At 49.4% G+C, this 13,714-nt stretch overlaps 5 protein-coding genes across 5 annotated transcripts; 2 read left to right on the top strand and 3 right to left on the bottom strand.

The window, feature by feature from the left end:
• Positions 1–43: 43 nt before the first annotated feature.
• Positions 44–1,663, bottom strand: N7496_005578 (uncharacterized protein; the record flags this gene model as incomplete). The annotated part of the gene is made up of 2 exons (XM_056698507.1): positions 44–451; positions 518–1,663. The coding sequence occupies 2 exons, from the start codon at positions 1,661–1,663 to the stop codon at positions 44–46; spliced, it is 1,554 nt and encodes a 517-aa protein (XP_056557032.1).
• A 1,440-nt stretch (positions 1,664–3,103) lies between these two features.
• N7496_005577 (glycoside hydrolase family 88/105 protein) lies at positions 3,104–4,210 on the bottom strand (the record flags this gene model as incomplete). The annotated part of the gene is made up of 1 exon (XM_056698506.1): positions 3,104–4,210. The coding sequence occupies one exon, from the start codon at positions 4,208–4,210 to the stop codon at positions 3,104–3,106; it is 1,107 nt and encodes a 368-aa protein (XP_056557031.1).
• A 903-nt stretch (positions 4,211–5,113) lies between these two features.
• Positions 5,114–6,980, top strand: N7496_005576 (uncharacterized protein; the record flags this gene model as incomplete). Its single annotated transcript, XM_056698505.1, has 5 exons — positions 5,114–5,290; positions 5,362–5,553; positions 5,611–6,407; positions 6,472–6,683; positions 6,739–6,980. 5 exons carry the CDS (start codon positions 5,114–5,116, stop codon positions 6,978–6,980), a joined length of 1,620 nt encoding a protein of 539 aa, XP_056557030.1.
• Positions 6,981–9,039: 2,059 nt separating this feature from the next.
• Positions 9,040–9,351, bottom strand: N7496_005575 (uncharacterized protein; the record flags this gene model as incomplete). Its single annotated transcript, XM_056698504.1, has 1 exon — positions 9,040–9,351. The coding sequence occupies one exon, from the start codon at positions 9,349–9,351 to the stop codon at positions 9,040–9,042; it is 312 nt and encodes a 103-aa protein (XP_056557029.1).
• A 2,046-nt stretch (positions 9,352–11,397) lies between these two features.
• Positions 11,398–12,907, top strand: N7496_005574 (uncharacterized protein; the record flags this gene model as incomplete). The annotated part of the gene is made up of 7 exons (XM_056698503.1): positions 11,398–11,559; positions 11,655–12,030; positions 12,098–12,215; positions 12,270–12,300; positions 12,367–12,403; positions 12,452–12,482; positions 12,547–12,907. 7 exons carry the CDS (start codon positions 11,398–11,400, stop codon positions 12,905–12,907), a joined length of 1,116 nt encoding a protein of 371 aa, XP_056557028.1.
• Positions 12,908–13,714: the final 807 nt, after the last annotated feature.

The raw sequence follows: 13,714 nt of genomic DNA, 5'->3' as shown, positions 1-13,714 counted from the left end.
GTTTCCAACGTCATTGTTTCTCCAGAGCAACCTGCCCAAATTCTTAATCCTCCTCAGATCCATTGTCAGAGTCCTCCATTTCATCATCAGAGGCATCGCTGTGAGGACCAAGTTCCTTCTCCCAGCGCTCCTCCCCTTCATCTCCGGCATCAAAGATCCTCATGGCAGCCACGGGCGCAAGTTCATCCTGTCTCCTCACCTCCACATCCGACGCATGGCCATCAAAAACGTTCCTTTCAATCGTTCGAGGGAGTGTAGCACCGACGTTGCGAGTGAGCAACTCCAAGGAGGACTGCTCGAGATATTCGCCGGGCGAGCCCCAAAAGGTTGAGCGGCATTCAACTTTGTCGGTGAACTGCTTGAACCCCTTCTGCTTGGCGTAAATGTACGTGATCAAGAAACGGAAGCACAAGTACCGCCTAGCGGGTCGGTTATTCGTGCGGAATTCAAGCTTCTTACCGTCCAAGTCCTGCCCAGAGTTAGAAGCGCGAAAGTGCAACAGAGGGACCTAACTTACTCTCCAATATGTACGTTCACGGCCGTCATCACAAGCCACTTGGTTGCCGTCGGTAGCAGGATCAACCAACAAACACTTCCACTCAGTATCCATCCGTTCCGGCATCTGGATCTGGTTCGGTACGATGAAGATACGTGCACTGTCATAAGCGAGCTCGACAGTGTTGTGTAAACTGATTCCGTTTAGAGGATCCTTAAGGACAAGCTCGCCGTCTCCGAAGAGCATGGCGATTTCTGGCCCCGTCATGCACTTAGGTACCAAATGAGCACACTTCACAAATTTTTCATGCCACCACCGCCCTGTGACATGGCACCATTTTCGTGTACTATTTTCGGTCTTCTCCAGGGCGTCATAGCGCTCCAACACGGCATTGCTGAATCGTTGCTGGTCGTGACTCTTGAACGCTCGCTTTTGTTTTGCCGAGCCCTCAACCACGCGAGAGATCATCATGTCGGTGTAGAGTTGAGAAATCTTATCTTCATCCCACCAGCGAGGCTTCCTGTCGTCAGTGGCATCCTCCGCGTCCGGATTGGTATGAGGCTTAGCCATGGAGGGGTCAATGGGAACATCGTGAAGGTCGTAATCGCTGTCGTGGAGAGACAGGTCGTCCTGGAGCCGTGGTCGCTTAAGGGGGTTCTTGCCGTCACAGTGAGAAGCGTCCAGCCCTTCATCGAAGGTCATGTATTCGTCAATTCGGAGGCGTTCATCCAGATGCGGTCCGCTATCTGGCGGCAGACGGCTTCTCGGGCAGTCGCTTTCTAGTTGCTCTCCGATTTGCTGCTCGATGTATCTTCCAGTGTTGTGAAGAATATCGAGCTCGATGCGTTTCTTCGCGAGCACGCGAATGATGTCTCGGAACACGTCTGAGAAGATGGGGTCTGTGAGGGCATCTGGGGCCGAGCGGATTCCATCTCGATTAGCCTCTAGCTCTTCGATACGCGCAATCAGGGAGCCTGTCTTTTTTGACAGGAAATCCGACAGTGTAGAGCGGTGGGAAAGGTTGCACATATCGCTCTCAAGGCTCTCTCGACGTGCCTCCTTGACCTTGATTCTCTTTTTATGGGCAGGTGAAAACAAGGCAAGATGTGCTTCCGTGAGAGGAAGAAAGGAAGGAGGGGATGCGGAGGAAGGGGATGACGGCGGCATGGCTGTCAATAATCAAGCTTTTAGAACGGTCAGTGTTTGTTTCCCAAAACAGAATGGCAAAGACTAAGTGACAACGAAAGAGGAAAGAGGGGCAAACGATGAAGCTGTATGGAGATACTGAACACGGATAAGCCACACGTAAGATGGTGACGGTGCTAGGCTGTTGTTTGATGGAAAGGCAGTCGAGAGAGGTTGGGAAGGGATTAAAAAGAATAAACAAGGCACAGAGCTATGCCCTAACCAGTAGAAGACACATACCAGATACGTAGTACGATGAACTTGATGAGATATGCAAAGATCTGTTCAAGAAGATGGGTCTCAGGAAATGTGGATGCAGTATGTGGAAAGCGGATGGAAGAGGGTTGGGAAGAAGATTGGAGTTTACATAGGACTCGATATCTAAAATGAAAGAAAGAGGCTTAAGCAAACATCGCGAGAAACACGACTTATTAAGGCCCATAGTATCCAGGGAAACAGCAATCGCGCGTCTTCGATAGCAAACAAAGGTAACTTCCAGCTCTAGCTTGATATGCATATCTTTAGATAACTTCCTTAGATGAGTAGGACCAATCCATCTAACCAAGGTTGGGCTGAAGCTCAGCGACTCGTAGCATCTACTATCAGCACGAAAACGTGTTTCGTGGCATCTTCGCCCTAAGCTTGGTTGGAGTTATATAGAAGGAAATAGTCTTTTAGGCTATAGGGTAGATACACTAATTAGGCTAAGCATATCGTGCTATAAAACATCATTTCGTGCCACTATAGGTACGATAGATATTAAATGAGAACCAATATACCAAGGCTTCCTTCATACCATTCGTAGAGTTCCTCACGAACAGCACTAACAAGCTACTAATAGTGTTGCGTTACTGGATGAGGACGGGAACAGGAGTGAGGACTGGATATTGTGCACAAAAGGGTCCTAGATAGACCTGCATACTTGCTTTAAGTTTTACGTGGTCGTGGCCAATGACGGGGGACATCCTAAGCACTACAATAAGCATAATTCGACGACCCCTTAGACCTCCAATCACAGTTAATACCTTTAAGCAAGGTTCAATTGACCCAGTTTTGTATCAAAATGTTTCCCAAAGCCATGCCAGCTCTTCTTTCACAACATATCTCCTTCACAGGCTCTCTCCAGCTCACCTATAGCCCCGGGCTGGTTGATATAGTGCTTGGGGACTTATCCTAGAGGGCAGGTAGCTTCGTATTCACACCCACCGCCGAGATACCCCATGATCTATTGCTTGAGTGCTTCTAGCCTGATTGTTTATGTTATACTTCACACTGCTGCCTGTATTAAAGAAATAAAACGAGAGTAACTCTGCACTCGGTTTTATACATCAAACATGATTCATTGAGGCATATGACTCGTCTATCCTATATACACCGCCCGTCTATACAATGCATGAACACGTAACAAAAAACTCGAAACGACTACAGATAAGTCCGCAGGTACTCGCCCAAAGCCATAATAGCCATTGCCTGACCATAAGGCATAGAGGTGAGAGGAATGTCCTTGTAGAACTGCAGACAATCACCCATGCCGGTACCGAAGCTAGTATTGAGGAGCTCGCCCTTGGGATCGATATTCTTCAACACCGCAGCAATGGCCTTCTCAGCGACGGGGAGGTAATCGGCGCTGATGTAACGCTTGCGCACAGCCTTGAGGATACCGTAGGCAAATCCAGCGGTGGCAGAGGCTTCCTGGTAGGAGTCAGGGTGATCCAGGAGGGTATGCCAAGCACCCGACTCTGACTGATAACGCTGCAGGGCCTCGCACTGAGCGTCCAGGGTCTCAATCAGGTGTAGCCTGAGAGGATCGGCAGCTTCCAGATCCAACAGCTCAATAATCTCCGGAATGACAATTGTAACCCAACTATTTCCCCGAGCCCAGCGCGCATCGGCAAAGTTGTGACCGCCATCCTCGAACGTCCACCCGTGGAACCAGAGACCCGTCTTCGTGTCGAAGAGGTACTTGATATGCGTGAGGAACTGCTTTTTCGCCTCGGCAACGTACTCGGGGCGATTCAACAGCTTGCCGATCTTTGCGAGAGGCATAACGGTCATCATCAGGGTATCATCCCATAATTGTTGGTAGTTTTCGGTGAGATATGTGATATGCTGCATACCGCCGTAACGAGTGCGGGGTAAATCGTGCATCGCCCACTCGGCCCACGCGTCCAGCCAGGGCAGATACGTGGGGTTGCCAGTCTTCTCGTAGACGTACGCCAGAGTGAGGAAGACGGCCATTGTGTTGATATTCTTGGTGGTTCCGCCCTCGGCGAATCGCGCAGCGAACCAATCCTCGATGATCTTCAGGAGACGCTCGTCGCCGGTCAATTCGTAGTACTTCCACAGGCCGTACAGACCGATGCCGTGGGTCCATTCCCAGCCGTGCCAGGACTTGGTGTCGATGATGCGACCGTCGGCAAGGGGCATGAGGAACCTTCCGGTCTCATCTTTGATGTTGACGAGGTTGTCAATGAGGAGGTTGACGGACTTGTGGACCTCGGGGGCGAGAGGGCGAGTGGAAGAAGCCATTGTGAGGTGGGAAGAAGGGAATGAGAAGGAAGACAGGGATTATTTTGGAAGGAAGAAATCGAGTGTGTAGAAGCGAACAGCTGGATCACAATCTACCGAGCTCAAGAAATTAGCGACGCGTCTTGCTCGGGTTGATTGCAGTGACAGCCAAGAAAAATCGAAAATTGATCAGAGCAAGCGAGCTGCTCTCCGCGACCAAATAAGTACCCAACGCCGGAGTCTCCCCCACGACTGATTTGCGGAAGATTTCTGGGGCCCCTCGATCCACGAATCCCCACGTTCCCCCGCATGTGCCAAGCCCACATTCGGGGTATCGCAGACCGAAACCAAGTCCAGCCCAACGCCAGCCAAATCTTAGGCGAGTCGATTCCGCGGGAACCAAGCGTTTGGACCGCCGCGCAGGGCGCGTTGAGTGGACTGGAGGCAGTGGGAGATGGAGCCATCGCTCGGTGGATTGCTTCCCCGGACTTGCCCACTCTGGCGTGGGGGCGGTTTTTCCCAAGCCTCCCAAGCCTCCCAAGACTCCAAGACGACACGCAGTGGAGCAACTAAAAGTCTTGGTGGAGGGTGACTCCGCGCGCCAAGAAATCCCGGAGAAGACGAGGGAACGGGGGTCTCATTGGATACTCGGGTAATAGTCTCGGGCTTAGGCGAGCCGAGGGGGATGGTGATAGGGTAGAGATGAACTGCCCCAGCACATGATGATCTTGGCCCGCTGGAATCTGCTTTAGACTTCTTGTCTGTTGTCTTTCCCACTTGTGGCTCTGGGGGAGGGTTCTTTTGCCTATAAGTTCTCGGGCGGATCATCACCCTGCTGGTCTTTTTTTTGATTTCCTCGTGCATCTGTACCCCGATATACCCGTGTGATTGAGGTTTACTTTTGCTAGCCTGAAACCATTCACAATGGCTCACGACGAGCCTCAATCCCAGTCTGGGATCCAGCCAGAGACTACCCAGCAGGTTACTACTGCCATGGGCGACGACAAGAATGCCCGGGATATCTCCCACGTCGAGCGGGTGCTCTCTCCGGATGATGGCCTGGAGAAGGACACGATGGATACCTCACGAGTCGACAAGGAGGTGAGTAGAACCGCCGAGTTAGCCACTCCGAGCATATTGGGATCTCCAATGCTAATCAAGAGCCATGCTAGGTTCAAATGTACTCCAGCACCAGAGTCGTCGTCAGCGAAGCAGATGACAAGCGACTCAAGAAGATGATCGATCGTCGTGTCTTGGTTATTATGATCTTGACATACTTCCTGCAAGCCCTCGACAAGGGTACGATGAGTTTCTCCTCGATCATGGGCATCAAGACTGATGCTCATCTGGAGGATGGCCAGAAGGTAAACCTTGTCCTCACTCACTATATCCTATAACTTCAACGCTGACCAATAATACAGTACTCCTGGCTCACCACCTGTATCTACATCGCCGTCCTGATCGTCGAATACCCTACCAACTGGATCATCCAGCGCGTTCCCATCGGCAAATACCTCGGAATCAACATTTGCCTGTGGGGCACGATTCTGGCTCTCCACTCTGCCTGCCACAACTTCACTGGTCTGGTGATTGTCCGAACCCTGCTGGGTATCTTCGAGGCCTGCTGTCAGCCTACCTTTGTCATGCTCTCCTCCATGTGGTACAAGCGTGAGGAGCAGGCCGCGACCGTCACTTACTGGTACATGATGAACGGTGCTCAACAGATCGTCGGCGGTCTGCTCGCCTACTGCTTCACCCTTATCGGCAGTGACAAGGTTCTCAAGTCCTGGCAGGCACTGTTCCTCTCCTACGGATGTCTCTCCGTCCTGTGGGGTCTGTTCGTCATCTGGTGGTTGCCCGACTCGCCTATGCGTGCCAAGTGCTTCAGCGAGGAGGACAAGCACATGATGGTCGAGCGCCTGCGTTCCAACCAGACCGGTATCCAAAACAGACAGTTCCGCTCGTACCAGGTGTGGGAGGCTCTCCGTGACCCTCAAACCTGGTGCTACTGCAGCATCCAGATGTTCACCACCCTGCCGACCAGTGGTCTGGGTGCCTTTGCCAATATTATCATGAAGAGCTTCAACTTTACCACCCTGCAGAGCCAGCTTTTGGCCATGGTGTTGGGTTTCTATATTATCGTCATCCTGCTCACTTCTGCCTGGTTGGTGAAGAAGTATAAGCAGAACTTGCTGGTCATGCTGGGCTTCGTTATCCCGTGAGTACCTCCGTTCACCCGGTATCGACATACTCCTTGATCACGATTGCTAACACATCAACAGATCCTACATCGGTACCATCGTCCTGATGACCGTCAAGAACACCACCCTGGCCACCAAGGTCGGTCTCCTGATCAGCTACTACATCACCCTCTCCTTCTGGTCCGCGCAAACCCTCTGCCTGTCCATGGTCTCCCGCAACATCGCCGGCCAAACCAAGAAAGCCACCGTCGTCGCCGCAACCTTCATCTCCTGGGCCGCCGGAAACGCCATCGGTACGTACATCTCCCGTCCCCAACTATACCCTCCACACTAACACTATCTCCACAGGCCCTCAAGTCTTCCTCGACTGGGACGCACCCCGGTACCACATTGCCTGGAGTGTCCACCTCGCCTGCTACGCCTGCATGACCGTCGCAGTTATTTACCTGCGCTTCCACCTGAAGCGCCAGAACAAGCGCAAGGATGAGCTGGTTGCGGCCGCGGATCTTACCGCTGCGGACCCGAACCTGATTCACGCTTTCGAGGATAAGACTGATCAGGAGAATCTGAACTTCCGATATGTTTACTAGATGTGTATCTAGATTTGGATACGGGGTTGGATTGAGGATGGGTATAATATATTAGGATATGTTTTATGGATATACCCGATGAATAATTATGGAATAGTTATTACTGGAATGTACGAGTTCAGAGGTTGAGTTTTACACTGTAAGCAAGGAGAGAGGGACTATTTCAATTCGTAGTAGAGATGGTCATAATTCGAAAAGTACATGAGTGGGGTTGAGACAAGCTTAATTAAGCCAAGCTAAGCTAAGCTTGTTACCAGCGTTCATCAACAAGGCGAAGTAAAATAGTCTCCGGCTCTGCGGGCATATCGACAACGCTGATTCCACGCCGTTTCGCAATATCATAGATAGGTTGACACGCTATACGGGCTTGATGAAGCAAAGCCGCAGGAGCAAGCCCGTCTTTCTTCCAAGTATCCTCTTATCTCTCCCAGTGTAGACCGAGGACGAACGCTAGTTTCCGCAGATCGGGAAGAAACTCCTTCGACTCGAAAGCTTGCACCCTTTTTGACCACTCGCTTGCCAAATATGGTTATAGCTGTATTTAAAAGGCTGTTACACACTTACTCGGTAACAGTGATGAAAGTATAAAACTGTACACTCATGTACTGCTACATGTCTAAAAAGATAAACATTTTTCCATATCTCAAAATAAACCACCACCCCAGCCTCTCTCTAATTGTTCCATGTGCCAACCTGAATGCGAGGGTGAACTTATCACTATTTCCTGAGCAAAGGAATTCTCGAGTCTCTCCACATCTTCCTCGGCGCTCGGTTTAACGGATCCTCATAATCTATCTCTCTATAATCACTTTGACCCACCCAGTATGATTGCAAGTAACCAAACACTGTATGATCTCGTGTGCAATAGAAATGGCTTGTGTGGAGTAATGACTTTTAATAGTTCGTTGATCGCTAGGGTTATTGATCCACGTAAGTAATGATCGACCGCTACGTTACACGTCATGCAGGATTCGGTTAGACTTGCTCCCGAACCCAGTAGCCCCTTGCTTCACATCATAATATATATAAGTCGCCCTTTTCATCCCATGTGAAAAAGGGTATCGTCTCCTTTTATTTTACACCAAAATCAATCATGCGGCTCACACTTCTTTTGATTAGCCTCCAAGCTGGCCTTTTGATGGCCCAGCCATCTAATTCCGGCTGTGAAGGAGGCTGTCCTGAACTATACGAGTGCCAGCGGGGCAACCTTTGCAATGATCCCTACGGCTGCGCTGCGGGTCAAGGAGAGCCTTATTACTCTTGTGTCAAGACGGCGATACTCTGTGAGGATCCCTATGGCTGCACCTAATAGTGAGCCAATCAAGAATTCAAACTCCTTGATTCAACAATCTGTGAGACATGACCTTCTCTGATATAACCTTGTCAAGCGCGCGTACTAATGACAGCCAAGTGTTCCTAAATTCATTCAAAGACGAGTGGCTATCCAATGAAGAAGGAACGAAGTTCATGAGAACTCTCGGTCTACGCTGTGTGTCTCTGATGTCTTATTTTCAATCATTTTGCCTGGGCTTTGACTTCTATGATTGACTCGAAATTATTCCCATCTCCACCTTAAACTTACGGTGCAAAGTTGAACTAGTTCTTGAAGATATCTCCGACTGAGAGGTTCAAGGTTTGAAGATTCCTTAATTGCGGCAATATCTCGCGGAAAACGTGCTCGTGGGTATATTGAAAGTCATTGCCACTCGTCGCTCTGATTCGCAGCGTGTGCAGGTCATCCACCAAGTAAGGAAGAGACAGGGCCATGTGATTGAAATTACCAACCCCGTCATTCTACCAGATCTCCATGTCGTCAAGTTAACCGGGCCGGGTGGCGGTTCCTTCAATCCTCGTTCCGGATTAGTGATGATCTTGTTGATATGATTCGACACCAATTCCGGCAGATAAATAATTTTAAGCTTCCCGTCTTGAGGGGCCCCCTCATGAAGCGTGATTTATTTAGGCTGGACCTCTCCACGCTCGATAGCTTCGTCATACTCACGTTTAATTTCATTGCGGGTCGACCCCTCAAAGCGTAGTCCACACGTAAAGAACAGAGTCAAGTGGGATCGAGAACGAAGGGACTTTGAAAGACCTCGGAGGCTGAATCGACGATCTCGAGTTTCTGCAGAGGCCCGTGAAAAGGGATTCCCTTATCGTTGAGATCTTCATTATGACCAGCGCATAAAAGGAGAGACTCGACATTAGAGAAATGGGATCCGAGAATGGACCTTTCCACATCGGAAGGTGTATCACCCTCAACTTCGAGGTGTTTGGCGTCTTTGGGAACGGATTGCAGCTGTGCTTCAAGAGCAGATGCCTGATCAGATGATCCCTGGACCTGAACGATGACGGAAGCCGTGTGGGTCATCCCGGTGGCGAGGTGGCCCAAGGTCCACCGGTGCGGTGGATCACGGATATGGAGGCAAGGCAGAGTAGACGGTAGATCACCGAGGATTGAAAATACCCAGGAAGGGAAAGAGTGTTTGTATCGACGAAGATAAAAAACTGATGGAATGTGTTTATGACTCAGGAGAGGCGGTGACAGGAATGTTGACATGGACGCGCCCATTCGGGCTGAGAGGCATTGCGAGTGTTTCACTACGCGTTGGCGAGAGTGACGCAAGAGCCGCAATGGTAACTGAAATTGGCGGTTTTTCATGGAGTGCAGACTGAAGGGAATTGGATTGGATATCTCTGAGCGTGAGAGTAACGGTGGCTCGAGACGTTGTTGACAGCCAAAAAGGGTGTCCGACCGAGGAAACAATATCCCCGCAGAGCCGCATCGACGGAACACCATTGAACATGGTAGAAACTACGCTCCAGAATGGGGGTCTACAGAGTGGAGTCAGTGTCGGTTACTCTAACCCAGTCTTCAAGTTATTTCTAAACTAATGGAAGTTTTCAAATATAATGTGCCGGTGTGGACTCATTTCTTGTGAATAGGGCTATTCTGACGCACCGCTGGGATTCGCAAGAATCACTTTAATTATTTAGGTTTTGCATCTACCTTAATCCACTCTTCTGGATTATCTACTGAAATTCCCATTGCCTTGATTGATTGATTGCTACCGCCCCCTCCCTTGTTCGATAAATGGTACCAGTTTCCAACGGAGCGTAACTCGATGAGTTCGATAATAACCTGTAGGGCGTAGCGTAAGCTGTAATCGTTCACCGGGGCTTACCGAGTATTTGGCTGTATAGACTAGATTCTGTGACAGTAGAATTGTTTTCACTTTCCAAAAACAACGGCAATCGTTCCGAAGAAGAACCGGGGCCTTATTGGGACAATTGAGTTTCACATTGTCGGTGCGAAAGTCTAATCTCGCAGTCGCACCCACAAAATAGCCTTTTTTGGTATGAACTTTAGATCGCGAGGATAAAGATTCAACCGTTAGGTCTGTGAATGGTGCAAATTCCGAGGGATATAAGGGCTGAGCGAGTTAAATGATATTGTGGCGTGGGGAAAAAGGGGCAAGTCTCTGGGGATTGGAAGGGCTAGAAGGAAATGCGGGGGCCACGACGCCTTAATGCGAGACTCGACCTAACAACCAGCCAATAATGCAGCGAGGCTTCCATACAAAATTCCAGACACCATATCCCTGACTCGTTGAATTTATTGATCGCTACAGAAACTCGTTTTTTGAATGACTAGACACTCCGTAGATTGGTGGTCGAGCACACTTGAGTGGGAATGGAAATGGTATTGCAATACTAGCTGTCACCATGCACCCATTAGGAGCTCGAGACGCGTGGCTACATGTCCCAGCGCCAGCCAATAATCTACGAGGCTCAGTGCAAACCCTCACGCGTGGGCTTGCCAACCTCGACCATAGATGCTTGATTCCACCACCCATTAAAAGACCCTCGAGGGAGCGCCCCCGTCGTGTAACCTTGGGACAGCAATGGCCCCCACCCGTACTAGAAAGACCCTACGGTGCATGTTCCACAGCACGCCTTTGGTACTCGACGATCATGCCTTTACCAAGGGCCCCCTCCTTCAGCTGATATGCATCTATCTTTAACCATTGCGGGGAATGGGGTCCCCGCACTGGGGAAGTAGGAGCAGGTTGTAACTTGTAATTGTTTCATTCGGTTCTATGGCAGTTTGAAAGTGTATCTAATAATATGTTTCCGTCAATGGTGAATAAAGCCACATCCCTCTAATCTATCTCTGGTGGCTTTTAAATGCTGACCGGGCTACGAGAGCGTGGCGGCCCTGACCAGGGGAAGGGAAAATTCAAACCCAAATTGAAAAAAAGGCTAAACAGGATGTCTTCGCACGCGAGCGCCTGAGGGAATTTCAGGGCTTACCAGGGTCTCCGCGTCTGAATCGGTGTTTCGCCCGACTTTACATACTTATGTCTCCTGTTTTCTTTTTCTCTCATTCCTGCCGTCGTGAGTTGAATCGGCCAGGATGACGACCCACGTAGCCTTAGCAGGCTATGGCCTGACCCTCATGATCGTGACGTGGGTTGAGGGTGCTATTGCGACGGTCTTATTGCTAGCCAGAGTATACACAACGTGGAAGATCACTCGACATATACGCTCGGATCTGTATTTGGCCTTGTTGACTTTTGTATGGCATTATCTTTATCCGCTCAACACCTTCATCCCCAGATTATCTCGCTTCTCGAAAGCCAATTTCAAATTACTGACGTGTTAACTCCACAGGTCGTCGCGTTCATCAGTGTCATCCTCCTCACGATCGGTATCAACTATGGGATTGGTGCGCATCAGGATCAACTCACGACGGAGCAAATCGTCGCGGCCACAAAATGGAGCTGGATAAATCAAGCAGTGGGAATTTTCGCAATTGGTACTGGAAAACTAGCTCTGGTCGCATTCCTCCAACAAATCCATGGCCCTGAACACCGCGGACGAGTTACATTCCTATGGGGGGTGGCTATGAGTAACCTCATTCTCAACTGCATGACTATCGGCATGATCATGACCCAGTGCTCGCCACGGGAGAAATTGTGGGACGGCGATTTGGCGGGAACATGTGATGGGCGACTCAGGAATCAGAACATGGCCTATTTCCAAGGAAGTCAGTATTATCCTCGAAGTTCTCGCTGTTGGTGTGATCTTTCGGCTAACATCTGTCGGTATTGCAGGCTGGTCGGCGTTATGCGATCTGATCCTGGCGTTGTATCCAGTGGTCTTCTTCTGGAAAGTGCGACTTGATCTTCGTGTGAAGATTGGTCTCTGCTTTTTGATGGGCTTGGGTGTTATGTACGGAATTATCTCTTGTTCTATCATGCGTGAGCTCGCTAATATTCTTCCTAGTGCCTGCGCTTGTTCTATAATCAAGACCACGGTATTTTCCCCTCCTTTCAGCCTGTTATGCCACTCGTCGGGATTTATGATTGATCCTCCTTTATAGTATCTTCGTGTTCTCTCTCAAACAGACGACGTTACCTGTAAGGCGCCTTGGCCCACAATCAGTGGATCCGCTAACCCATTCCCAGACTATCTCGCGCAGCTAAGTACATGGAACGAGTACGGCGAGCCTGCTTCTCAATAAACCAACCCAAATGACCAACTTACCAATAACTCCCTCTAGAACCGAAAAATGGGTCGTCCTAATCGTCGGTTCCATCCCACCAATCCGCCCTCTACTCGTAATAATATTCCGACGCCTCCTCTCAACCGTCAAATCCTCATCTAGTCCCCAATCCAGCAACGTCATCCGATTAACAGAACTACAATCAAACTCGAAATTTTCCAAGCACACGACTCAGCATCGTCACATGACGCAAGGGATGACTATTCTGAAAAGCAAGGATAGTGAGGAGAATATGCTGTCTATGGAGGAGGGGACGATTATCAAGACTACTAATATTAGTTTACACTATGAGGGGGAGACGAATTCTCGGGAAACGGGTGAGCATGGTGGACGGGTTGTTCCTAGTGAGAGGATATGATATACCAGAATGTTACTTTTCTTAAGAAAGACTGCCGAGCTGGATTTTGTTGTCAGAGGCTAGTACTTTTGATATTCAGTCTAATAACAGAGGCAGTCTAATATGCGGGACTCGTATACTGTACATATGATAATGGATTCCAGTTATAATCTGCTTCGAAGCAGCCGTGTTTCGTCTAACTTTATTGTTTACTATACTTTTTTCAATACTCCACAAAATATTCTTCTACATTTATTTCTCTCAAAGATTTGTATCAGGGACTGATGAGGCGAAGACCTTCTGACCGCCAGTCTCCTAGCTAGCCTTTTCGCCAGACCGGTTGGAAATCGGACTGCACACAAACAACCTTACTCCGTTATCAAAACATAACCATTCCTCAACCTCTCATCCGATAATTAGGTAATTCTAATACACTTTTGTGGTAACAGCTTTCCATTCAACGACTTCCAGATAGAGCATTGCCAGTAGGATGTATATATTTCCGCAGCAGTGTGCCTGCATTCTCCAAAGATGAGGTCGAAAATCAAGCACAACCTCCATTAAGAATATGCCTAAATATCCATAATTTCTACCATATTCAATAAAGATTACACTTAACAGTAACATCTACTATCGAAATGATGATCGATAGATATACATAGTTGTAGTGTGGGGAAGCTGATTGGCGGGGTGGGCGTTACCGCCCGCCGTAGCGATAAGGCCCCGATAAGCGGGCCCCCGCCAACCAAAGCTGCCTCACTTTGACACCTGATTTCTTTGAGACCAGCTCCTTCTCCCCTTTGGGCCTCGGGCCATCCCTTCCTTTTC

Source organism: Penicillium cataractarum (assembly GCF_028827025.1).
Source record: "Penicillium cataractarum strain IBT 29864 chromosome Unknown utg000004l, whole genome shotgun sequence".
Classification (NCBI taxonomy): Eukaryota; Fungi; Ascomycota; class Eurotiomycetes; order Eurotiales; family Aspergillaceae; genus Penicillium; species Penicillium cataractarum.
The sequence above is the reverse complement of the archived record's forward strand: the minus strand, read 5'-3'. Positions and strand labels throughout refer to the sequence as shown.